General features: G+C 42.2%; 1 protein-coding gene and 1 long non-coding RNA gene across 2 annotated transcripts in view; one reads left to right on the top strand and one right to left on the bottom strand.

The window, feature by feature from the left end:
- Acmsd (amino carboxymuconate semialdehyde decarboxylase) overlaps positions 1–18415 on the bottom strand; it is a 38152-nt gene extending 19737 nt beyond the window's left edge. Inside the window, exons 1-4 of the mRNA NM_001033041.2 lie at positions 18286–18415; positions 9233–9277; positions 7789–7885; positions 2003–2052 (exon numbers count right to left, since the gene is read on the bottom strand). Of these exons, the coding sequence (NP_001028213.1) occupies positions 2003–2052; positions 7789–7885; positions 9233–9277; positions 18286–18342 (249 nt within the window). The 5' untranslated portion in view covers positions 18343–18415. The remainder of the gene's footprint in view (positions 1–2002; positions 2053–7788; positions 7886–9232; positions 9278–18285) is intronic.
- Positions 14852–18534, top strand: Gm35993 (predicted gene, 35993). Its single transcript, NR_168316.1, has 4 exons — positions 14852–14947; positions 15232–15413; positions 17238–17373; positions 18351–18534. It is a non-coding gene; the product is annotated as a predicted gene, 35993 (long non-coding RNA).
- The last annotated feature ends 1024 nt before the right edge of the window (positions 18535–19558 follow it).

The following is a 19558-nucleotide window of genomic DNA, read 5'->3' as shown; positions in this document are numbered from 1 at the left end:
CCAAGTTACTCCTGTATGTAAGAATTTACCATGGCCTAGGGAAAAGGAGGCTTGTGGTTTAAGGAAGAACTACAGTATTGCATTATTCATGAAAAGGTTTGCTAAAGCAGAACCCCTAGTGCAAGCTTTCACAAGGCTCAGAGAAATAGCATAAATTGTGGCTAGGGTGTGAAATCCTCACCTGGCCCCTGTCATTAGCTGACTCTAGTTAGGGCTTATCTTATCTCAACTGTAAACATTGCCTAGTTCCTGTAAGTCTTTTGAATGCATTTCTCTGTTTCGTGTCAGATAACTTCAATGTACCTTGGCTGTTGTGTCACCTAACTTCTTTGTTTTCTTCTGTAATGTATGTCTGATTCTCACTTTGACAAATTACATTCAGATACAACACTCCCTTGTGTCCGTATTTGTTTGTCACTTTTTGCCAACTCCCTGTCCACCTGTACCAGGACCCTGATTCTCCCGTGGATTGAGGGACCAACTGAGGCCAGTCCGTGGCATTGAACCATTTCTCAAGGTCCCATATGTGGGTTCTAGGGATTTTGTAAGTACAGATCTTTGTGCTTACAAAGCAAGCACTTTATCTCTCCAGACCCTACACTGAGGTATTTTATGTAGTGATCTAATCAGGAGCATAGAGAACCCAGTGACACCTGCTGGACTTGTGAAATCAGGTGGAGAGTGGCCGGTGGTTGCATTTCTTCTAAATCACATGTCAACCATAACAACTACCAGGTTAACACATTCTTAGCTCTGTACCAAAAGTTACCTCCCAACCCCGTGTCTCAGAATCAGTCCTGAAACTCAGTGCTTGAGAACTGTTGACTTGTGGCAGGGGATCCAGGGCTTCCCTTCTGTGCATTTCCTCAGGAGGCATAATGTTGAGGTTTGTTCTTGCTGTCTACTGAATGCTAAGTGTGGCCCCCTACTTCTGCAGTCTGCATGTAGACCTGTGGCCCTGCCTCCCAAGTTATTTCTGATTGGTAAATAAAGATGGCAACAGCCAATAGTTGGGCAGAGAGATATAGGTGAGGTCTAGGTTTCCTGGGCTTGGGGTCAGAGAGGAACCATGAGGAGAGGAAGGTACAGGAAGAAGAAGGAGAAACCACCACGGGTTACATGAACCATAAAAATGTGGGCTGATCAATTGGAATTAAGAACATCCCATATGCAGCATAGTAGGCAGTAAGTAATAATTCAGGGTTATTGATAGGAAAGTAGATTCTAATAAGATAGAGGGTAAGTATCTGTGCCCAGCTCTTGTGCTGTTTAAGGGGTATTGTAAATATAAAAGCTGTGTGTGTCTTTTATCTGGGAACTAAAGGGTCAAAGGTGGGGTAGAAACCACAGGTCAGGGGTTAAATAATTTCTACAACAGTGTAACGTAGCTGGCCATTATAATCCTGTTTTAAAATTCTTACCTCTGCATGCATTGGCTTGTCAGCAATTTGGCAAGGCATTGATTACAGAGGTGAGTCCAGACAGGTAAGCAAGCTCTGGTGGGGTCTCAGTCTACAACTGAACTGTGGGTGAATCTAGATGTGGGCCTGATGGCTACATACAGGCTCCTGACCTGAAGCAAGGACATAGCTAAGAGGGCAGTCTCAGGGAGAGTATGCTACTGACCTATAATGGAACCGATGGAGCTAGAATGTGGCTCTAACTACTCTAGTGGGCAGAGTGCCTGCCTAGCATGTAAGAAGCCCTGGATTCCAGCCCTAGCACTGCATAAACTGGACATGATGCAACCCATCTGTGATCCTAGTGCTTGGGAGATAGGGGCAGGGGGTCGGAAGTTCAAGGTTATCCTTAGCTACAAAGCAAGTTTGAAGCCATCCTGTGCTACAGGAGAACTTTTCTCAGAAATAACCAACCAAAGAAAGAGAGAGGAGGACCGTTAGGGAAGAGGATGGAGGGAACCAATTCCAAGATGTAAGTCATCTGTCACCTTCTGGACATGAGCCTTCATCACCAGGGAGATGGTCAGAGGTTTCACACTCACCCAGTAGCTAAACATGACAGGAACTGTGGAAAGAGCTTGGACTGTCACTCCTGGAACACAAGGAAAGAGGCACCTGTCAGGAGAAGAGCTCTTCCTGGGGTGAGACCAGCAGCTTCTGGCCCAACCTACTGCCTCTCCCTCACTGCTCCTCCCTCAGGCGCTCTCCCGCTCCCCCTCCTCAGCGCTGCAGTGAGGAGAAAGTTGGACAAAATTGGGTCATTCCAGAAAAGTGACCCGAGTCTATTTGTCAAGGTTTTCTTCTACCCTCCTTGTGGCAAAATGGTGTTTAGGCAAGACATTTCTCCACCTTTAAAACAAGCAGCATATGTTAATTATACACATATTATATGCATACCATCGAAACTGTATCCTGATCCTAGTTGCCCGTTATCACTCTCCCTGTTCCTCTGCCCAGCCAGCTCTTCTACTCGCTTCCCATTTTTTATTCCATCTTTTTTCTGGCCCCCATCTTTCTTCCCCCCTCCCCCTGAGCTTTTCATTTTAGGTCATTACTGACAAGTATATCTCTCAAGTACTTTCACTGGGCTCCTAAATTAGTCTGGCTAAAGTCCCATGGTCCTCAGTCCCCAGAGTTTGGCTCCAGAGTCCAGGAATCTTTTTATTCTTAAATTTTTAATTATTTAAATGCATTTTATACATCAAATATATTAATAGTATTGAGTATTTTGAGAATCAAATAATACATAAAAATTTGTTCATATAACTTTTATATTCTAAAAATATCATTAATGAACATTTAATACTATTCATAACTGAGGATCCTGTATCAAATGTTGAATACTAAATTGCTTCAAAACATACAAAATATTCTTTGGGAATTAAGCATAGTAAAAACATAAAATATTAAAAATAAATCATTAAGAAATATATTCAAAAGCCCTTATATGATACCACCTGGCATAGTGATAGAGTATTTAAAACACATTATATATCTATGTACATTGTCTAACCATAAGTTTACTTAAAAAAGATTATCATGTTTCTAGGAGAGAAATTATTTTATCAGTAAGTATATTTTAAAATTTTCAAAATAGCAAAAACTTTTTGAAATTAAACATTAAGAAAATTCTAATTTCAAGCACAGTGAGAAAAATTATCAATAATATTAATAAAATTATTAATAATGTTTGTCAAACATGATTTTAATATTTTCAGCTGTTAATATTCAACAAACAGAATAATAATTAAAAAAAATTTATTTATTATTATTTCTAAGTACACTGTAGCTGTCTTCAGATGCACCAGAAGAGGGCGTCAAATCTCATTATGGATGACAGTGAGGCACTATGTGGTTGCTGGGATTTGAACTCAGGACCTCCAGAAGAGCAGTCAGTGCTCTTAACCGCTGAGACATCTCTCCAGCCCCAGAATAATTATTTTAAGATATATTTTGTTGTTATGTCTCCCTTTTCATTTCTGATTTTATTAATTTGGATATTGTCTCAGTGTCCTCTGGTTAGTCTGGCTAAGGGGTTATCTATCTTATTGATTTTCTCAAAGAATCAGCTCCTGGTTTTCTTGATTCTTTTTGTATCTATTTGGTTGATTTCAGTCCTGAGTTTTATTATTTTCTGCCATCTACTCCTCTTGGGTGTATTTGCTTCTTTGTGTTCTAGAGCTTTCAGGTGTGCTGTCAAGCTGGTAGTGTATGTTCTCTCCAGTTTCTTTTTGGAGGCACTTAGAGCTATGAGTTTTCCTCTTACCACTGCTTTCATTGTGTCCCATAGTTTTAGTATGATGTATCTTCATTTACATTAAATTCTAAAAAGCCGTTACTTTTTTCTTTACTTCTTCCTTGACCAAGTTATCATTGAGCAGAGCATTGTTCAGCTTCTATGTGTATGTGTGCTTTCCATTGTTTTGGTTGGTATTTAAGGCCAGCCTTCGTCCGTGGTGATCTGATAGGGTGCATGAGATTATTTCAATCTTCTTGTATCTGTTGAGGCCTGTTTTGTGACCTATTATATGGTCAGTTTTGGAGAAGGTACCATGAGGTACTGAGAAGAAGGTATATTCTTTTGCTTTAGGATGAAATATTCTATAAATATCTGTTAGATCCATTTGTTTCATAACTTCTGTTAGTTTCACTGTGTCTCTGTTTAGTTTCTGTTTCCAGGATCTGTCCATTGATGAGAGTGGGGTGCTAAGTCTCCCACTATTATTGTGTGAGGTGCAATGTGTGCTTTGAGCTTTTGTAATTTCTTTAATGAATGTGGCTGCCTTTGCATTTGGAGCATAGATGTTCAGAATTGGGAGTTCATCTTGGTAGATTTTACCTTTGATGAGTATGAAGTGTCCCTCCTTGTCTTTTTTGATAACTTTAGCTTAAAAGTTGATTTTATTAGATATTAGAATGGCTACTCCAGCTTGTTTCTTGGGGCCATTTGCTTGGAAGATTGTTTTCCAGCCTTTTACTCTGAGGTAGTGTCTGTCTTTGTCCCTGAGGTGGGTTTCCTGTATGCAACAAAATGTTGGGTCCTGTTCACGTAGCCAGTCTGTTAGTTTATGTCTTTTTATTGGGGAATTGAGTCCATTGATATTAAGAGATATTAAGGAAAAGTAATTGTTGCTTCCTGTTATTTTTGTTGTTAGATTTGGGATTCTGTTCATGTGACTATCTTCTTTTAGGTTTGTTAAAAGATTACTTTTTTGCTTTTTCTAGGGCATAGTTTCTCTCCTTGTGTTGATGTTTTCCCTTTATTATCCTTTGAAGGGCTGGATTTGTGGAAAGATATTGTGTAAATTTGGTTTTGTCATGGAATACTTTGGTTTCTCCATCTATGGTAATTGAGACTTTAGCTGGGTATAGTAGCCTGGGCTGGCATTTGTGTACTCTTAGAGTCTGTATGACATCTGTCCAGGATCTTCTGGTTTTCAAAGTCTCTGGTGAGAAGTCTGGTGTAATTCTAATAGGTCTGCCTTTATATGTTACTTGACCTTTTTCCCTTACTGCTTTTAATATTCTATCTTTGTTTAGCGCATTTGGTGTTTTGATTATTATGTGTTGGGAGGAATTTCTTTTATGGTCCAGTCTATTTGGAGTTCTGTAGGCTTCTTGTATGTTCATGGGCATCTCTTTCTTTAGGTTGGGGAAGTTTTCTTCTATTATTTTGTTGAAGATATTTGCTGGCCCTTTAAGTTGAAAATCTTCATTCTCATCTACTCCTATTATCCATAGGTTTGGTCTTTTCATTGTGTCCTGGATTTCCTGGATGTTTTGAGTTAGGATCTTTTTGCATTGTTGTTTCCATGTTTTCTATGTTACCTGAGAATCTCTCTTCCATCTCTTGTATTCTGTTGGTGATGCTTGCATCTATGGCTCCTGATTTCTTTCCTAGGATTTATATCTCCAGAGTTGTCTCCCTTTGTGATTTCTTTATTGTTTTTACTTCCATTTTTAAGATCCTGGATGGTTTTGTTCAATTCCTTCACCTATTTGGTTATGTTTTCCTATAATTCTTGAAGGGACTTTTGCATTTCCTCTTTAAGGGGTTCTAGCTGTTTACCTGTGTTCTCCTGTATTTCTTTAAGGGAGTTATTTATGTCCTTCTTATAATCCTCCATAATGATCATGAGAAGTGACTTCAGATCCATATCTTGCTTTTCTGGTGTAATGGTATATCCAGGACTTGTTATGATAGGAGAACTGGGTTCTGATGATGCCAAGTAACCTTGGTTTCTGTTGCTAATGTTCTTATGCTTGCCTCCCACCATCTGATTATCTCTAGTGCTACCTGCCCTCACTATATCTGACTGGAACCTGTCCTTCCTGTGATCCTGGTTGTGTCAGAACTCCTCAGAGTTCAACTGTCTCTGTGATCCTGTGATTCCGGGATCCTGTCCTGAGATCCTGGATGTGTCAGAGCTCCTGGGAGTCAAGCTGCCTCTGGGACCCTGAGATCCTGGTGTGACCAAGCTCCTGGGATCTTGAGCATGTTAGATTGCCTGGGAGTGGAGTTTCCTCTGGGTGTTGTGAGACTGCCTCTGGAGTTCGAGTCCAAGGTCTGCTTGGATCCAGGAATCTTAAAATCTGAGATCTGAAGAGAGCCTACCTCCAGTGTTCATTTTAGGAACTAAATGAGTTAATTTGTGTCAGGTGCTTAGAACTGTGTGTAGGTGAAAGACTATACTCTTTGCAAGTGGGTCATGACTATTACTCAAAAACAATAATTGAGATAAACATACAGAAAAGAAAAGAAAAAAAAGGTGACGTGCACTTCTGTTGCAGTCATAAATGACAATTTCTGATTCCGGTCATCCAAGTCACTGTTTTCCTCTGGGTGGGTTCTTGCTCTCTCTTCACATTTACAGTGACTTGTTCTTTACCAGGGATGTAGAAAGCACATTTGTCTCCAAGCCCTGTCTCCAAACAACCCCAGTTTACTGAGATCCAGGGCTACAAAGGTGTTCTCCAGAGTGGTCCACAGAGTTGCTTCCAGATTTTATAAAGCTGAATTTAAATGTTACTTGGGTATGTGTTTAACCACTGATTATAAAACAGCCCTGCTTGGGCATTACAGTTCTGCTTGGGCATGGTGGTAATTCCTACTATTGTAGTACCTCCAGATATGAATGTAGGAGAAATAAGACTTCAAGGCCTTCCTTGGTTATGCATAGTAAGTTCAAGGCCAGTCTGGGCTATGCATGAAATCCTACCTCAAAAGTCTTAATTAAGCACTGTTGCCTACACAAGGCTGGTACTATCAATCAGTTCCAGAATGACTCATTACAATAGGTCTCACTGGGCTGTACCCACCCTTGCTGACCTAATGGGATACACTGATGAATTTGGGGGTGGGAGGGAAAGACAGTTATTGTCTTCAGTTGAGTAGCTAATAGCAAGCCCACCAGATTCCTGTGGATCTTTTAAAACTATGTTCACACAGAAGACCCTGGTTAAAAATCAGTGGATCATAAACAAAAGGGCATGAAAGGGACTTATAGGGAGGAAGGGAGGTGACAGGAGATAAATGTGTGCCTGTGCATGAGTGTGAAAGTATGTATGTATGTGTGTGCATGTGTATGTATGCCTGTGTGAGTGTATATGTGTACGTGCTTGTGTGTGTGTATGCATGTGTACGTGCATGCGTATGTGTGTCTGTGTGAGTATATGTGTGCACTTGTGTATGTGTGCCTGTGCATGAATGTAAGCATGTACATGTGTGTGTGTGCATAAATCATTTGTGACACAGCATGCATGTGAAGATCAAAGGACAACCTTAGGTATCAGTCCTCATCTCACCCTTGTTCCTTGTTGCTGGCTGCCCATGAGATTTTGAAGATTTTTTTTTTTTTTGTCTCAGTTGCCATCTCACCTCTGGTGCTCCAGGCTAGCTACCCGTGAGCTTCTCCTGCCTCTGCCTTCCACCTCACTACAGGAGTGCTGAGACTGTGGAAACTGCCACTACTACATCTGGCTTTATATATGTCGGTGCATCTGAACTCAGATCTGTACAGTTGTGTGACAAGTGCTTTGCCCACCCAGCCATTTCCAGACCTGAACTAAAAATAGTCTCAATAAAATGCACCATTGTCATTCTGAGGATATACCATTTTGTTTTAAAACTAAAGCTTTGAAATTCATGCTCTAAAATCTTTGGCTTGGAATGGCCCTCTTTTCCCTAAGGAATTTACCACAGCATGCACAGCTGGCAGGAAAAGGGGAACCGGAAGTTGTTATCCCATAAATAATATCAAGTGATCACCACTTTAAGGACAGTGTTGCTTTGTGTCAGACAGAAGCGTTGAGAGCATCTTGTGAGTACCTTTCTGGTTCATTTCTCTGATACGAACTTCTGGGTCCCAGCAGTTCTGTTGGATCACTCTGAAGAGCTTCCCATCTTTTATCATCTTTGCTTCTCCCTGAGTCAGAAAAGCCACATCAGCCAACGCTACATGCTCGGATAAATCCTGTGTTCCTGAGTGTGAACATTCAGGTGTGTGTAGTTAATCACCCCTCTGCGGTCCACTTTCCTTTCCTTTCCTTTCCTTTCCTTTCCTTTCCTTTCCTTTCCTTTCCTTTCCTTTCCTTTCCTTTTCTTTTCTTTCTTTTCTCTTCTCCCTCCCTCCCTCCTCCTTTTCTTCCTTCCTTCCTTCCTTCCTTCCTTCCTTCCTTCCTTCCTTCCTTCCTCCCCCCCTCTCTCTCTTTCTTTCTTTCTTTCTTTCTTTCTTTCTTTCTTTCTTTCTTACTTTTTTTCTTTTTTTCTGAGATAGTCTCCCATGGGTCTGGAACTCACAAAATAGGTTGGCTAGGTTGGCCAGTCAGAGGTCCTCAGGGAACCTCCAATCTCTACTGTCTCAGTGCTGGGATCACAGACATGCGTCACTATGTGTGGTTTTTCTTTTTAACATGGGTACTGAGAAATTGAGCACAGCTCTTCATGCTTGCAGGGAAATGCATTTATTGGTGGAAATCATGTCCTCAACCTGGATTAAGGTTTTCTTAAATGCTTTGGAACATGTTTCTCCTCTCATACAGCTTTAGGGATTTTTTTCCCTACTCAGTCTGGAGATAAAATAAAAATCTAACTGCTTACTGGAGCTCAGGCTTTCTGCCTCCTGCTTTTGATGTTTGGTATTGAAGGGTTGTGCTGTGTGGGTGTGAGCAGCTGAACACAGATGCAGGCCCTTTCTAGCTGCGTGACTACTGATTCATTGTCTTGCTGACCTGAACCACCAGCTATGAGATCCAGAGGGTGACCCATGTGTAGGAAGTGTATCTGTGATATGATGGGACTGGAAAGGAGCTTCGAGAGAGACCTTGCTCTGGCTTTCTAGGGAAGCAATATATAGGCAGTGAAAGTGAGTGTGTGTAGCAGTGCAGGTACAGCTGATTCAACATCTTCATCATCTGATTTCTCCTAACAAATCAATTACTTTGTTCCATCTTAATATACATAGTAACCCATAGAGGGTCAAGTCACTTTCCTGGGACAGAGCAATAAATGCTAAAATTGGTTCCAGGGGAGATATAACAAGATAAAAAAGTTAAAAGAGATTTTGTGGTAGAGACTCAATTCTGCTTTTTATTTCATTGGTGTTGCTGTCTGACATCACTTCAATTTGCCCTACTGCATGGCTGCTTCCTTGCCTACTACAAAATTAATGCCAGGGTAAAAGAGTTGATTTCTTGGATGCCCAGCCTACAAGAAGTTAAGCCAGGCACACCATCTCTGGGTCACCCTCAGATATGTGCTAAGAGAAACTCACCTTGCCTTGCTGTTGGAGCTGCACCCAGCCTCCATAGCCAAACCTCTGCAATGAGGAGGATCACAGTTAGACTTAATCAGTATAGAAGAGGGGCTTGCAGCCAAGCTGCATCTTCCAGGCTCAGGGTTCCAAATTCTGTCCTATCAGGCACCATCTTCTTATCTGTTCCCTTCTCCATACCTGTCCAGTATTTTCATTAAATCAATTTACCTTGAAATTGATAGATTTATAGAGAAAGAAAAACTCCTATATCTGGGTTGGGGGTGTAGTTCAGTTGATAGGGTGCTTGCCTAGTATGCACAAAGCCCTGGGTTCCCTCCCCAGTATTGAATAAATTGGACAAGGTGGCTCTCATCTCTAATCCCAGAACCCAGGAGATGGAAGCAGAAGAACCCAGAGTTCAAGGTCATTCTGCCTATACAGTGAGTTTTAGTCTCTGTCTCATTTGAAAGGAGGAGGAGGAGGAGGAGGACACTAGCTGTGTTGTTTGAGATGCTTTCCCTCCTGGTTGAACCCATCTTCCTGTCTCAGTCTCCTGAGCACTTGAGATTACAGGTATGTGCTACTTTTCCCAATTGTTAAATGATATTTTAAGTTCTTGGGGACTTCATACCTTCATCATGTGTCCAATAGAACTCTCGAGTAATGAAAAAAAAAAAGAAAAAGAGATCTATTTTCTTAGAATTGTAGTTTAGAGTCAAATTATGGGATGAGGGGCTAGTTCAACGGGTAATATAAGCCAGAGGACCTGAGATTGAACCTGAAAACTTATGTAAAAAAGCTGGGCACCATGACACACATTTGGAATCCCAGTAGACTAGCTTGAAGCAGCGTTCACCATATCACTGTTGCAAAAAGCCAGACTAGAGATTAACCCAAAGCATTTCCCTCCATGGATTCCTGAGCCAAGATCCTATTACTGGTAACTGCAGAGAGTGAGTCCTGATTCTCCAGAAACAATTTAGCTTTGTTCCCACAAATCTGTTGTCTTTCCACCTCAGATGGTCTGCTTTAAAAAATGCATGTATGAAGCCTGTTGGTGGTGGCACAGGCCTTTAATCCAAGCTCTCAGGAGGCAGGGGCAGGTGGATTTCTGAGTTTGGGGCTAGCCTGGTCTACAGAATGAATTCCAGGATATCCAGAGCTACATAGAAACCCTGTCTCAAGAACAAGAACAAGAACAAGAACAAGAACAAGAACAAGAACAAGAACAAGAACAAGAACAAGAACAAGAACAAGGACAACCACCACCACAACAATGCATGTATGTTTCCGTGGGCACACGTGTGTGGAGGTGCATGTGTGGGCAGAGGCCAGAGGAATCCTCAGCTGTTGCCCCTTAGGCACTATCTACCTTGATTTTTGAGATAGAATTTCTGCTAAGTAACGAGTCCCAGGGATCCACTTGTCTTTGTCTCCCCAGTTCAAGGACTGCAGGATTATTTTTTAATATAAGTTATGAAGATGTAATTTAAGCCTTCCTCCCCTATAAAGCAAGCACTTCACTGAGTCATCTCCCTCCCCCAAGTCACTGGAATTTTCTTTCTTGGTGGTTTCACAGAAAACTAGAAATAGTTCTACCTCAAGACCCAGCTATACCACTCCTAGGCATATACCCAAAAGATGTTCCACCATCCCACAAGGACACTTGCTCAACTATGTTCACAGCAGCTTTATTTGTCATAGCCAGAAACTGGAAACAACCTAGATGTCTTTAAACTGAAGAATGGATAAAGAAAATGTGGTGCCTCTACACAGTAGAATACTACTCAGCTATTGAAAACAAAGACATCAAAAATTTTGCAACAAATGGATAGAACTTGAGAATATCGTCCTGACTGAGGTAACTGAGACCCCAAAGGATATTCATGGTATGCACTCATTGATAAGCGAATATTAGCCATAAAATGCAGGTACCATGTTATACTCCAGAGACTCAAAGAAGCTAAAGAAGAAGGAAGGCCTAAGTGAGAATGCTTGAATCTCACTCATAATGGTCTCAGGAGGCAGATGGAGGGAGGGAACTGGGTGGGAGAGGGGATGGGAAGGGGAATGGGGAGGTTTGGGATCAGGTGTGTGGAGACACAGGAAAGATGGTCAGATGACCATGAGAATGAGTGGAAATCTGCAACTGACATGGGTGAGAAGTTGGGGGGGGGGCATCTAGAGGACAAGACAGAGACCTGGGACAGGGAAGATGCTAGAGAGTCAATTGGGGTGACCTTAGATGAGATTCATAGCAGTGGGGGTATGGAACCTGAAGAGGCTACTTCCTGTAGTCAGGCAGGAACCCCAGTGGAAAGATAGGGACACCAACCCACCCACAAAACTTTCAATCCAAAATTTATCCTGTCTACAAAAAATGCAGGCATAGGGGATGGAGCAGAGACTGAAGGGATGCCAAACCAATACCTGGAACAATTGAGACCCATCCCATGGGCAAGCATCAATCCCTGACACTATGAATGATACTCTGTTATGTTTGCAGACAGGAGTCTAGCATGGCTGTCCTCTGAGAGGTTCCACCCGGCAGCTGACTCAGAAGGATGCAGAGACACACAGTCAAATGGTGGATGGAGCTTGGGGACTCTTATGGAAGAGTTGGAGAAAGGACTGAGGACCCTGAAGGAGATAGAATTCCACAGAAAAACCAACAGAGTCAACTAACCTGGACCCTTGGGGGCCTCAGAGACTGAATCACTAACCAAAGAACATACATGAGCTGGACCTAGGGCTCCCCACACAGATGTAACAGAAGTCCAGCTTAGACTTCACATGGGTCCTGAACAACTGGAACAGGGGCTATTCCAAAAGTTGTTGCCTGTCTGTGAGATATGTTCTTCTAGCAGGGCTGCCTTGTCTGGTCTCAGTGGGAGAGGATTGTTGGAGGGGGTAGCTGGGAGGAGGGGCATTGAACAGGATGTCAAGTGAATTAAAAAAAAAAAAATCCTGAACCTACTCGATTGAAATCACCATCAGCACGTAACAAACGTAAGATCTGTCAAGTACTATTTTATAACTAGTAGTTAATCATCATCCCAGATGTGTTGACTCTGCTCTTTTCTTCCTTCATTGCACAAGGGAGTTAGGGTTGTGGGGGTGTGTCTATTAATATTTAAGAAGAAAAAACAGATTTGAAAGGAGATATTAGTTCTTCCCCCAACACTTAAGATTCTCCAAACAAAATAGCAATGACTTATTCTTTTCATTATCCTGTTGGAAGCTTTGAAGAAACTGTGAGAAAAGATCAGAGGCAGGTATTTTAAAATATTTTCCCAACAAGAAACAATTTGAAGAAATAGACATTCTGCTCTAGTCAATGCTAGGGAGCAGATATGGTTGGGTAGGTAGAGTGCTTGCCTAGCATTCACAAAGACCTGGGTTCTTTCTCTAGCATTGTATAAACCAGGCATAGTGGTATATATACACCAATGGTTTCAGAACTGTGGAGGTAGGAGAATTAGAAGTTATCCTCAGCTACATAGCAAGTTCAAGGCCAGTCTAGGATAGATGAGATGCTGTCTCAAAAAAACCAAACTACACACACACACACACACACACACACACACACACACACACACATCAAATCCAACTCATTCTACTCTGATAATATAGACTTAATATAGGCTAGAAATAACAGAATACAGAGAAAGACCACATAAAGACCACACCACATAAATACACCTCTCTTTAACTCACTCCCATCTTTCAGGGAATCATGGCCATTGGCATTTATTTCAACACTGGCTAACCACCATGACTCCCAGGGAAATTTCTACTATGTTAAAGATCTGATTGCTTGACCTGTGGGTTGTGATCCCATGATGAAGCTCCCTCTGTGGATTTATATGAATGAGAGAAGGTGCTCCCAGCTTGGTGTCTGGGAGGACACTGGAACAGAGAAAGTAGTGATATGTCTTGGGCCAGTTTTCTCCATTGGGTGGGGCGAGACTGCTCTGGGGGTGGGGGCCCAAAGCTCTGGGTTCATTTCTGAATATCAAGTACCTCACCTGTCAAGCTTGACTAATATTGTAGACATTAACTGCATATGTTGTGACATTTTATACTCATCTGTCTACTTTTCTGTGTTTGTGTGTGCCCATGTGTGAGTATACATGTGTGAATGGACAGGTGCATATGTAGAGTATTGTTTCTCTTCAGGTTCCATCCACTTTGGTTTTTTGAGGCAGAATCTCCCATCAGTCTGGGGTTCATCAACTAGTCTAAAGGACTGTCCAACAAACCCCAGAGATGAGTCTGTCTCTACCTTCAGTGACAAATACAAGTCCCCACACCTGGCTTTTTACACAGGCTCTGGATTGAACACAGGTCCTCGATGGAGGCACCTCCTCAGCTCTATTTTTTGTTTTAATCTCACAGTATTTGGACTACTACTGTTGCTCTTATTCTTATGAAGTGTTCCCTATGTGCTTGCAGCATTGGAGACTTCGAGGTAAGAAGCCTGGTTACTGGAACTAACTTCTCTCCGTGGAATTGGCTCGAGGAGGGGGAGATGGTATAAAAAGCCACCAAGATGCAGGCTTAGGAAGTTTCCAGGATGCACATCTCTGTATCCCCCAATTTTTTTATCTCTCAGTTTTTCCAGGCAGTTTAAATAATGACTTAGGGTCCAGCAGGTGGGGCACTTGGAAACTGCCAGCTATAGATTGCCCAGTTAGTTCTTGGCTTCAGCTGGAGAAAGGCTTGTGGGGTAGGAAGCAAGGGAAGGGAACTGAGAATGGGGTGGTCTATTATAAAAGCTTTCTCCTCCCTGCAAAAAGAAGGCTTTGTTCTAGGCTCCTCTGGGTGTTCAAGATGGAGAGGGGGGTTCTTCATTTTAGGGCTGGGCTGGAAATGGCCTTCTGTGCTCAGAAAGGGGAATCTTGTTGGGACCTAGAGGGAAGATGAACATTCTTCCCAAGGATGCCAGAGCGTGTGCTCCCTCAGAGACATCTGCTTAAACTCTTGGGAGGGAGCTGCGGAGGTTGGTTTTAACTTTAAGTCACACAGTAAGAACGAAGCAGTAGGCTGGGGTGGTCATGCACATCTGCAATGAGCACATCTGGAAAGCTGGGGCAGGAGAATCAGAAGTTGGGGTCAACCTAGATTACCTCAATTAGATAATGAGACCCTGTCTCACGGCAGTGTGGAGGGGGAATGATGGAGAGAGAAAGGGGGCTGGTGGGGTGAGAGAAAGAGGGGAGAGAGAGAGAGAGAGAGAGAGAGAGAGAGAGAGAGAGAGAGAGAGAGAGAGAGAAGGCAAAGATTGGATGAAATGTTGGATTCTTTCTGTAGTATGCCTGTATGTGATGGGACTGAAAATTCCTCTCTGATTTATTATGTCTTAGTCTCATTGGGCTACTCTGGTACAATACTGGAGGCTTATAAACACAGACTTTTATTTCTGTCTGGGGCAACCAAGACGAAGGAGCTAGCTGATCCACACTCTGGCAAGAGATTGTTCTGGTTCCTGCAGAGCCTTACACTAAGAAAAAAGTTCAGAGTTTCCTTTGGCCTGTTTTATAAAAACAACCCAGTTCCTCTTGCTCTAATTGGTTCCTGAAGCCCCGCCTGTGCATTCTTGGGTTTCAATATGAATTTTGAGAGGACGTAACATTTAGACCACAGAACTTTCTAAGCCCTTTCAAGATTCTCATCTAGACAGAGAAGCAGAGACCATGGAGCATGGAACCCTCTTGGTATGACATTCTCTAGGTGGGTGTTATGCTGACCACTCTCTCAAGGAAAGTAAAGGTGGGGAGAGTCATCTAGAAGTCTCTCCACCCTTAAACTGTGGGTCATGATCTCATGTGCTGGTTACTTAATGGGTGTTGTAAAAAATTTGGTAACAGCAGAACATGCAGTGATCAAAAATTAATTCAGCATCTGATATGTAATGAATCCAAGGTGGTTCTGGCAGGCAGTGCCCATGTCACATTGTGCAACTTCTCCAAAGCCTTGGCTCTGAACACACAACCTGTGCACTTTGCACTGTGCAGGCTGTCACACCGTGCAACAAAGGAACACCTCCTGAAACACCTCCGATGAGAATCAAGACTGTTGTGTGCTATACATTGCAGTGACTGCTGTACATATAGTTTCTGGCTCTTAGAGAAACGTAATGGATTCATTATGGAAAAACAAAGACTTTCAATATTTTCTGGTCATCACTCTTCAGCCTGTAAGTATGCTGTTAGTATATCTTTAGATTGTACCGTGTTAGAATGTTTGTTGTAAGTATTGCTATCCCAGGGCTGCGACTGTAGCTCAGCTTGCAGAGTGCCTGCCTTGCATTTACAAAGTCCTGAGTTTGATCTCAGCACCATATAAACTCGCATGGTGGCTTACGTCTCAAATCTCAGCACTCAAGAGGTAACAGCAGGGAGGTCAAGAGTTTAAGGTCATCCTTGGTGACCTAGAGAGCCCATCCTGGGCTATATGAGACCCCTGTCTTTAAAAAAAAATGAACAAACAAACAGAAAATTGCTGTTTGATTTGCTGACTTGAGTTTCATAAAACAGCTGAAAGAATTTTTGCCTTAGGATTAAGACAGAATTCTCAATTCTTTGTGGAATGGCCCTAAAATTACTTCTGCTATTCTATACTACATATTTATGTGCTCTAGCATTCTCAGCACTGATAGTTATATGAACAAAATCAATTCTGAAAAGCATTGATGGGGTTCTATGTCCTGAGGTGTCAAATGTTCAACCAATATTTAATTCTTTATTGTAAACACAAACATGTTCATCTCAGTAGTATGAAAATTGGCTTTTTATCCTTAATAGATTAAAGAATTGCTTAGATGTTTAATTTACATGTCTATTTATAACTTGAGTGGCATAAAAATATCTTGGTAGAAAGGAGTCCTGACTGGGAAACACTTGAGAAACTTCAGGACAAAGGCCACCATGAGAGCCCTGGGCATTTTGCATGGCCTTTTGTTTGTTTGCTTTAAGAGGTTCAAACAAAATGAAAACCTGTGACTTTGGAGTTTAATACTCCTTGTTTCCACTAGACCTGGGGGCTGTCATGAATTTGTGTGTGTGTGTGTGTCTGTCTGTCTGTCTGTTTTCCTAAAACTGTCAGGTTAGGGAGTGCAGTGTGATTTATACCTAATTTATTCAAAGTAGTGTTTATCAGAGGGCTCCTCCTAAGCTGTTGAAAACAGCATTGTAAGTAGAAGGACTCTGCCTGTGGCTTCCACAGAAGTCAGGCTCGGACATGCCTCTCATAAAATCAAGAGCATCATGAAGTGTTGTTTACACTTTTATAAGGTGTGACCAGGACAAGAAGTTCCCAAGCAGACAGGCCCCCAGAGTCTCTTTTTCCATTGGCTGTGATGGGGCAGTCTTTCAGAGACAGCTCAGCTCTATGACCACACTTCAATCTGTTACTTCTGCCTCCCCGCTCACTTACCAACGGACAAAGAAGGGCTTGAGATCAAAAGTGGGTTTTTTTTTTCCTTTGAGACAGGGTCTCATATAAACCATAAACTCTAGCATAATGGAGGATGACCTTAAACATCTGATCCTCCCACTTCCACTTCCTGTGCTGGGACAGCAGCCATGGACCCTTTATGCAGTGCTGGAGACTGAACCCAGGGCCTGGTGCATGCAGGCAAGTGCCCATCACCTAAGGTATACTCAAGCCTGAGGTTATCAGCATTTTCATACAAGATTTAACAGCGAAAAGAAAATCTGCTTGCACAACAAACCACTTTTTCATTCGTGTTTGAGTTCATTCATTTTTTTTCCCCACCTTAAATTAAGTAAATTACTAGTAATGTGAAAGTAGTCCAGAATATGACAGTCTGGGCAAAACCAGATATTGACCTAAATTAACTTCTAGATAGTTACAAGTTTTCTCCATGTTCCCCCTTCCTTTTTCAGTACCTCTCCCTCTTTCTCTTTCTCATTCTCTCCATCCCTCCCTTCCTCCCTCCCTGCCTCTTTCCTTCCCTTCCCTTCCAGTCTGGAATGCACTATGTTATTGTCTTCCTCAGCCTTCTGACACCAACTTTCAAAGTTTTTAAGGAGGTGGACTGAAGAGAGAATAGCGTGTGTGCTGCTCTTCCAGAGGACCTGAGCTCCCAGCATCCTGAAACTGCAGTTCAAGGGCACCCAATGTCTCTGGTCTCTGTGAGTACACAGTATGCTCTTGGTTTACAAATCTTTCTCTTTTTCTCTTTCCCTCTACACACACACACACACACACACACACACACACACACACACACACACACACACACACACAGAGAGAGAGAGAGAGAGAGAGAGAGAGAGCAATAAGTCTTTAAGGGAAGTTTCCATCCTTTGTAAAACACAGAAAATACTTTCCCCACCTCTCAGTGCTTCAGATGGAATCCAGGGCTTCCCGCATAACAGGCAAACATTATCATGAGCTATGCCCACAGGTCCAACCCACCTCGTTTCTTTTTACAGAGAGCACTCTTATAGACATCCATTGTACAAATATTTCATGTCACTTAGAAATCTAGGGATTTCTATGATACCTGCTTCCCAGGTTTCCCTAACAAGGGTTCACAGCTTAAAGATCAGACAGGAAAGGTTTCAGACAGAGTCCTGAAATAGACTGAAAAGACATTTCACAAAGCTATCTCCTGGCGCTTCTAGAACCTATTTTAAACCTTCTGGAAAAAGACCACGTTTTATTTTTTTAATGGTCTTTCAGTTGCAACCATGACTTTCGATCCTGTAGTTGGCAGGTGTCCTTCCAGCAGCTGAGCACACTATTTAAAAGTCAGCAAAGCTGCTTGACTTAAATCATCCAGGAATTTGAAAGGCTGTGTAATTTGAGGGGAGAAGAAGACCTCCGAGAAGGCCCTTATTTCTTTGACCCATTGTTCTGTTGAGATGAACATAAAAGTCATCTTTAAATAGTAGGAAATTAGAGCTACCAAGTAATTTAAGAATCATCCCCACCCCCCCAAGAATGAAGAAGGATTCCATACCATTCCATCTCCAATGAAGAGAGAAATCTATGAACAGAGGTGTGGTCCAGAAAGAATCCAGCACATTAGTTACCATTACCTTTTCTAGATCGGGCCATTCCTTTGGTAGAATATGAGTGTGGATGTCAATTTTCATCTCCACAGGACCAGAGGAGACACGTGTACATACAAAAAGGGAAATTCTGATATGGAGAGATCAGCGTGAAAATCAGAGTTCATTGACTCTTCTGCCCCTTTATGTCTACCTTCAGGTACCCGTCAGGAGGCCTGGCCAGCCCAGTTGGTTCATGTCAACTGCCCTATTAAAGTTCAAGATTCTGTTTGCCCACTTGGCTTTGGGCCAGCATTCTTTGGTAACTAGGACTCAGCACAATATTTTTTAAAAGAAAAAAAAAAAAAACTTCAACCAGAAAACAAGAATGTACTCAACTCCAGAGGTCAAAAGTACAGCATGCTGCCTTGATTCAATAGTTGCTCAGAACTTGACTAATTTGGAGATGGGGAGGTAGCTCAGTCGGCAGAAGGCTTGACTAACGTGAATGAAGTCCTGAGCTCCATTCACAGCACCACGTTAACCAGACATGGTGCACTGCCCCAGACTGGACTCAGTCGGTCCCTCAGCCCCCGGGGAATCAGGATTTTGGTATTCAGGTGGACAAGGAGTCAGCGGGGTGACAAACAGACACAAACACCAGAGATAGTGCTGTATCTGAATGTAATTTCTCAAAGTGAGCATTAGACTTATATTATAGAAGGAAACAAAGGCGTTAGGTGACACATCAGCCAAGGCACATTGAAGTTATCTGACACAAAACAGAGAAATGCATACATAAAGACTGGCAGGAACCAGGCAGTGTTTATAATTGAGATAAGATCAGCCCTATCTAAAGTCAGCTATTGACAGGAGCTAGTTGAGGATTTTACACCCTAGTCACAATTTATGCTATTCTTCTGAGCCTTGTGAAAGTTTGCACCTGGGGGGTTCTGCTCTTGATGACCTTTTCAATAATAATGAAATACTGTAGTTCCTCCTTAAACCACAACCCTCCTTCTCCCTAGGCCACTGTAAATTCTTGTATATGGTAGTAACTTGGCTTCTTTTTAAAGAGTCTGTAGGGAATCTCTATTTGTCAGAAGAACTCACCAACTTTCTTCTAATATGTAATGTAGTCTGCCATACCTGACTGTAATGAGGATTCTAAGTTTACTTTGCTAAGCTTGCCTTGAGATTTCCAGCTCCTATCTAGTAAAATACTGTAAGAAAGCATGCAAGACCCTCCACACTATCGCAGGGACAAATTTGGAGCATTCGTGCTATGGGGATGCCAAGGCTCCAGGAGACTAAGTTTCCG

Source organism: Mus musculus, chromosome 1 (assembly GCF_000001635.26).
Source record: "Mus musculus strain C57BL/6J chromosome 1, GRCm38.p6 C57BL/6J".
Classification (NCBI taxonomy): Eukaryota; Metazoa; Chordata; class Mammalia; order Rodentia; family Muridae; genus Mus; species Mus musculus.
This window is presented reverse-complemented; position numbering and strand designations above follow the sequence as displayed.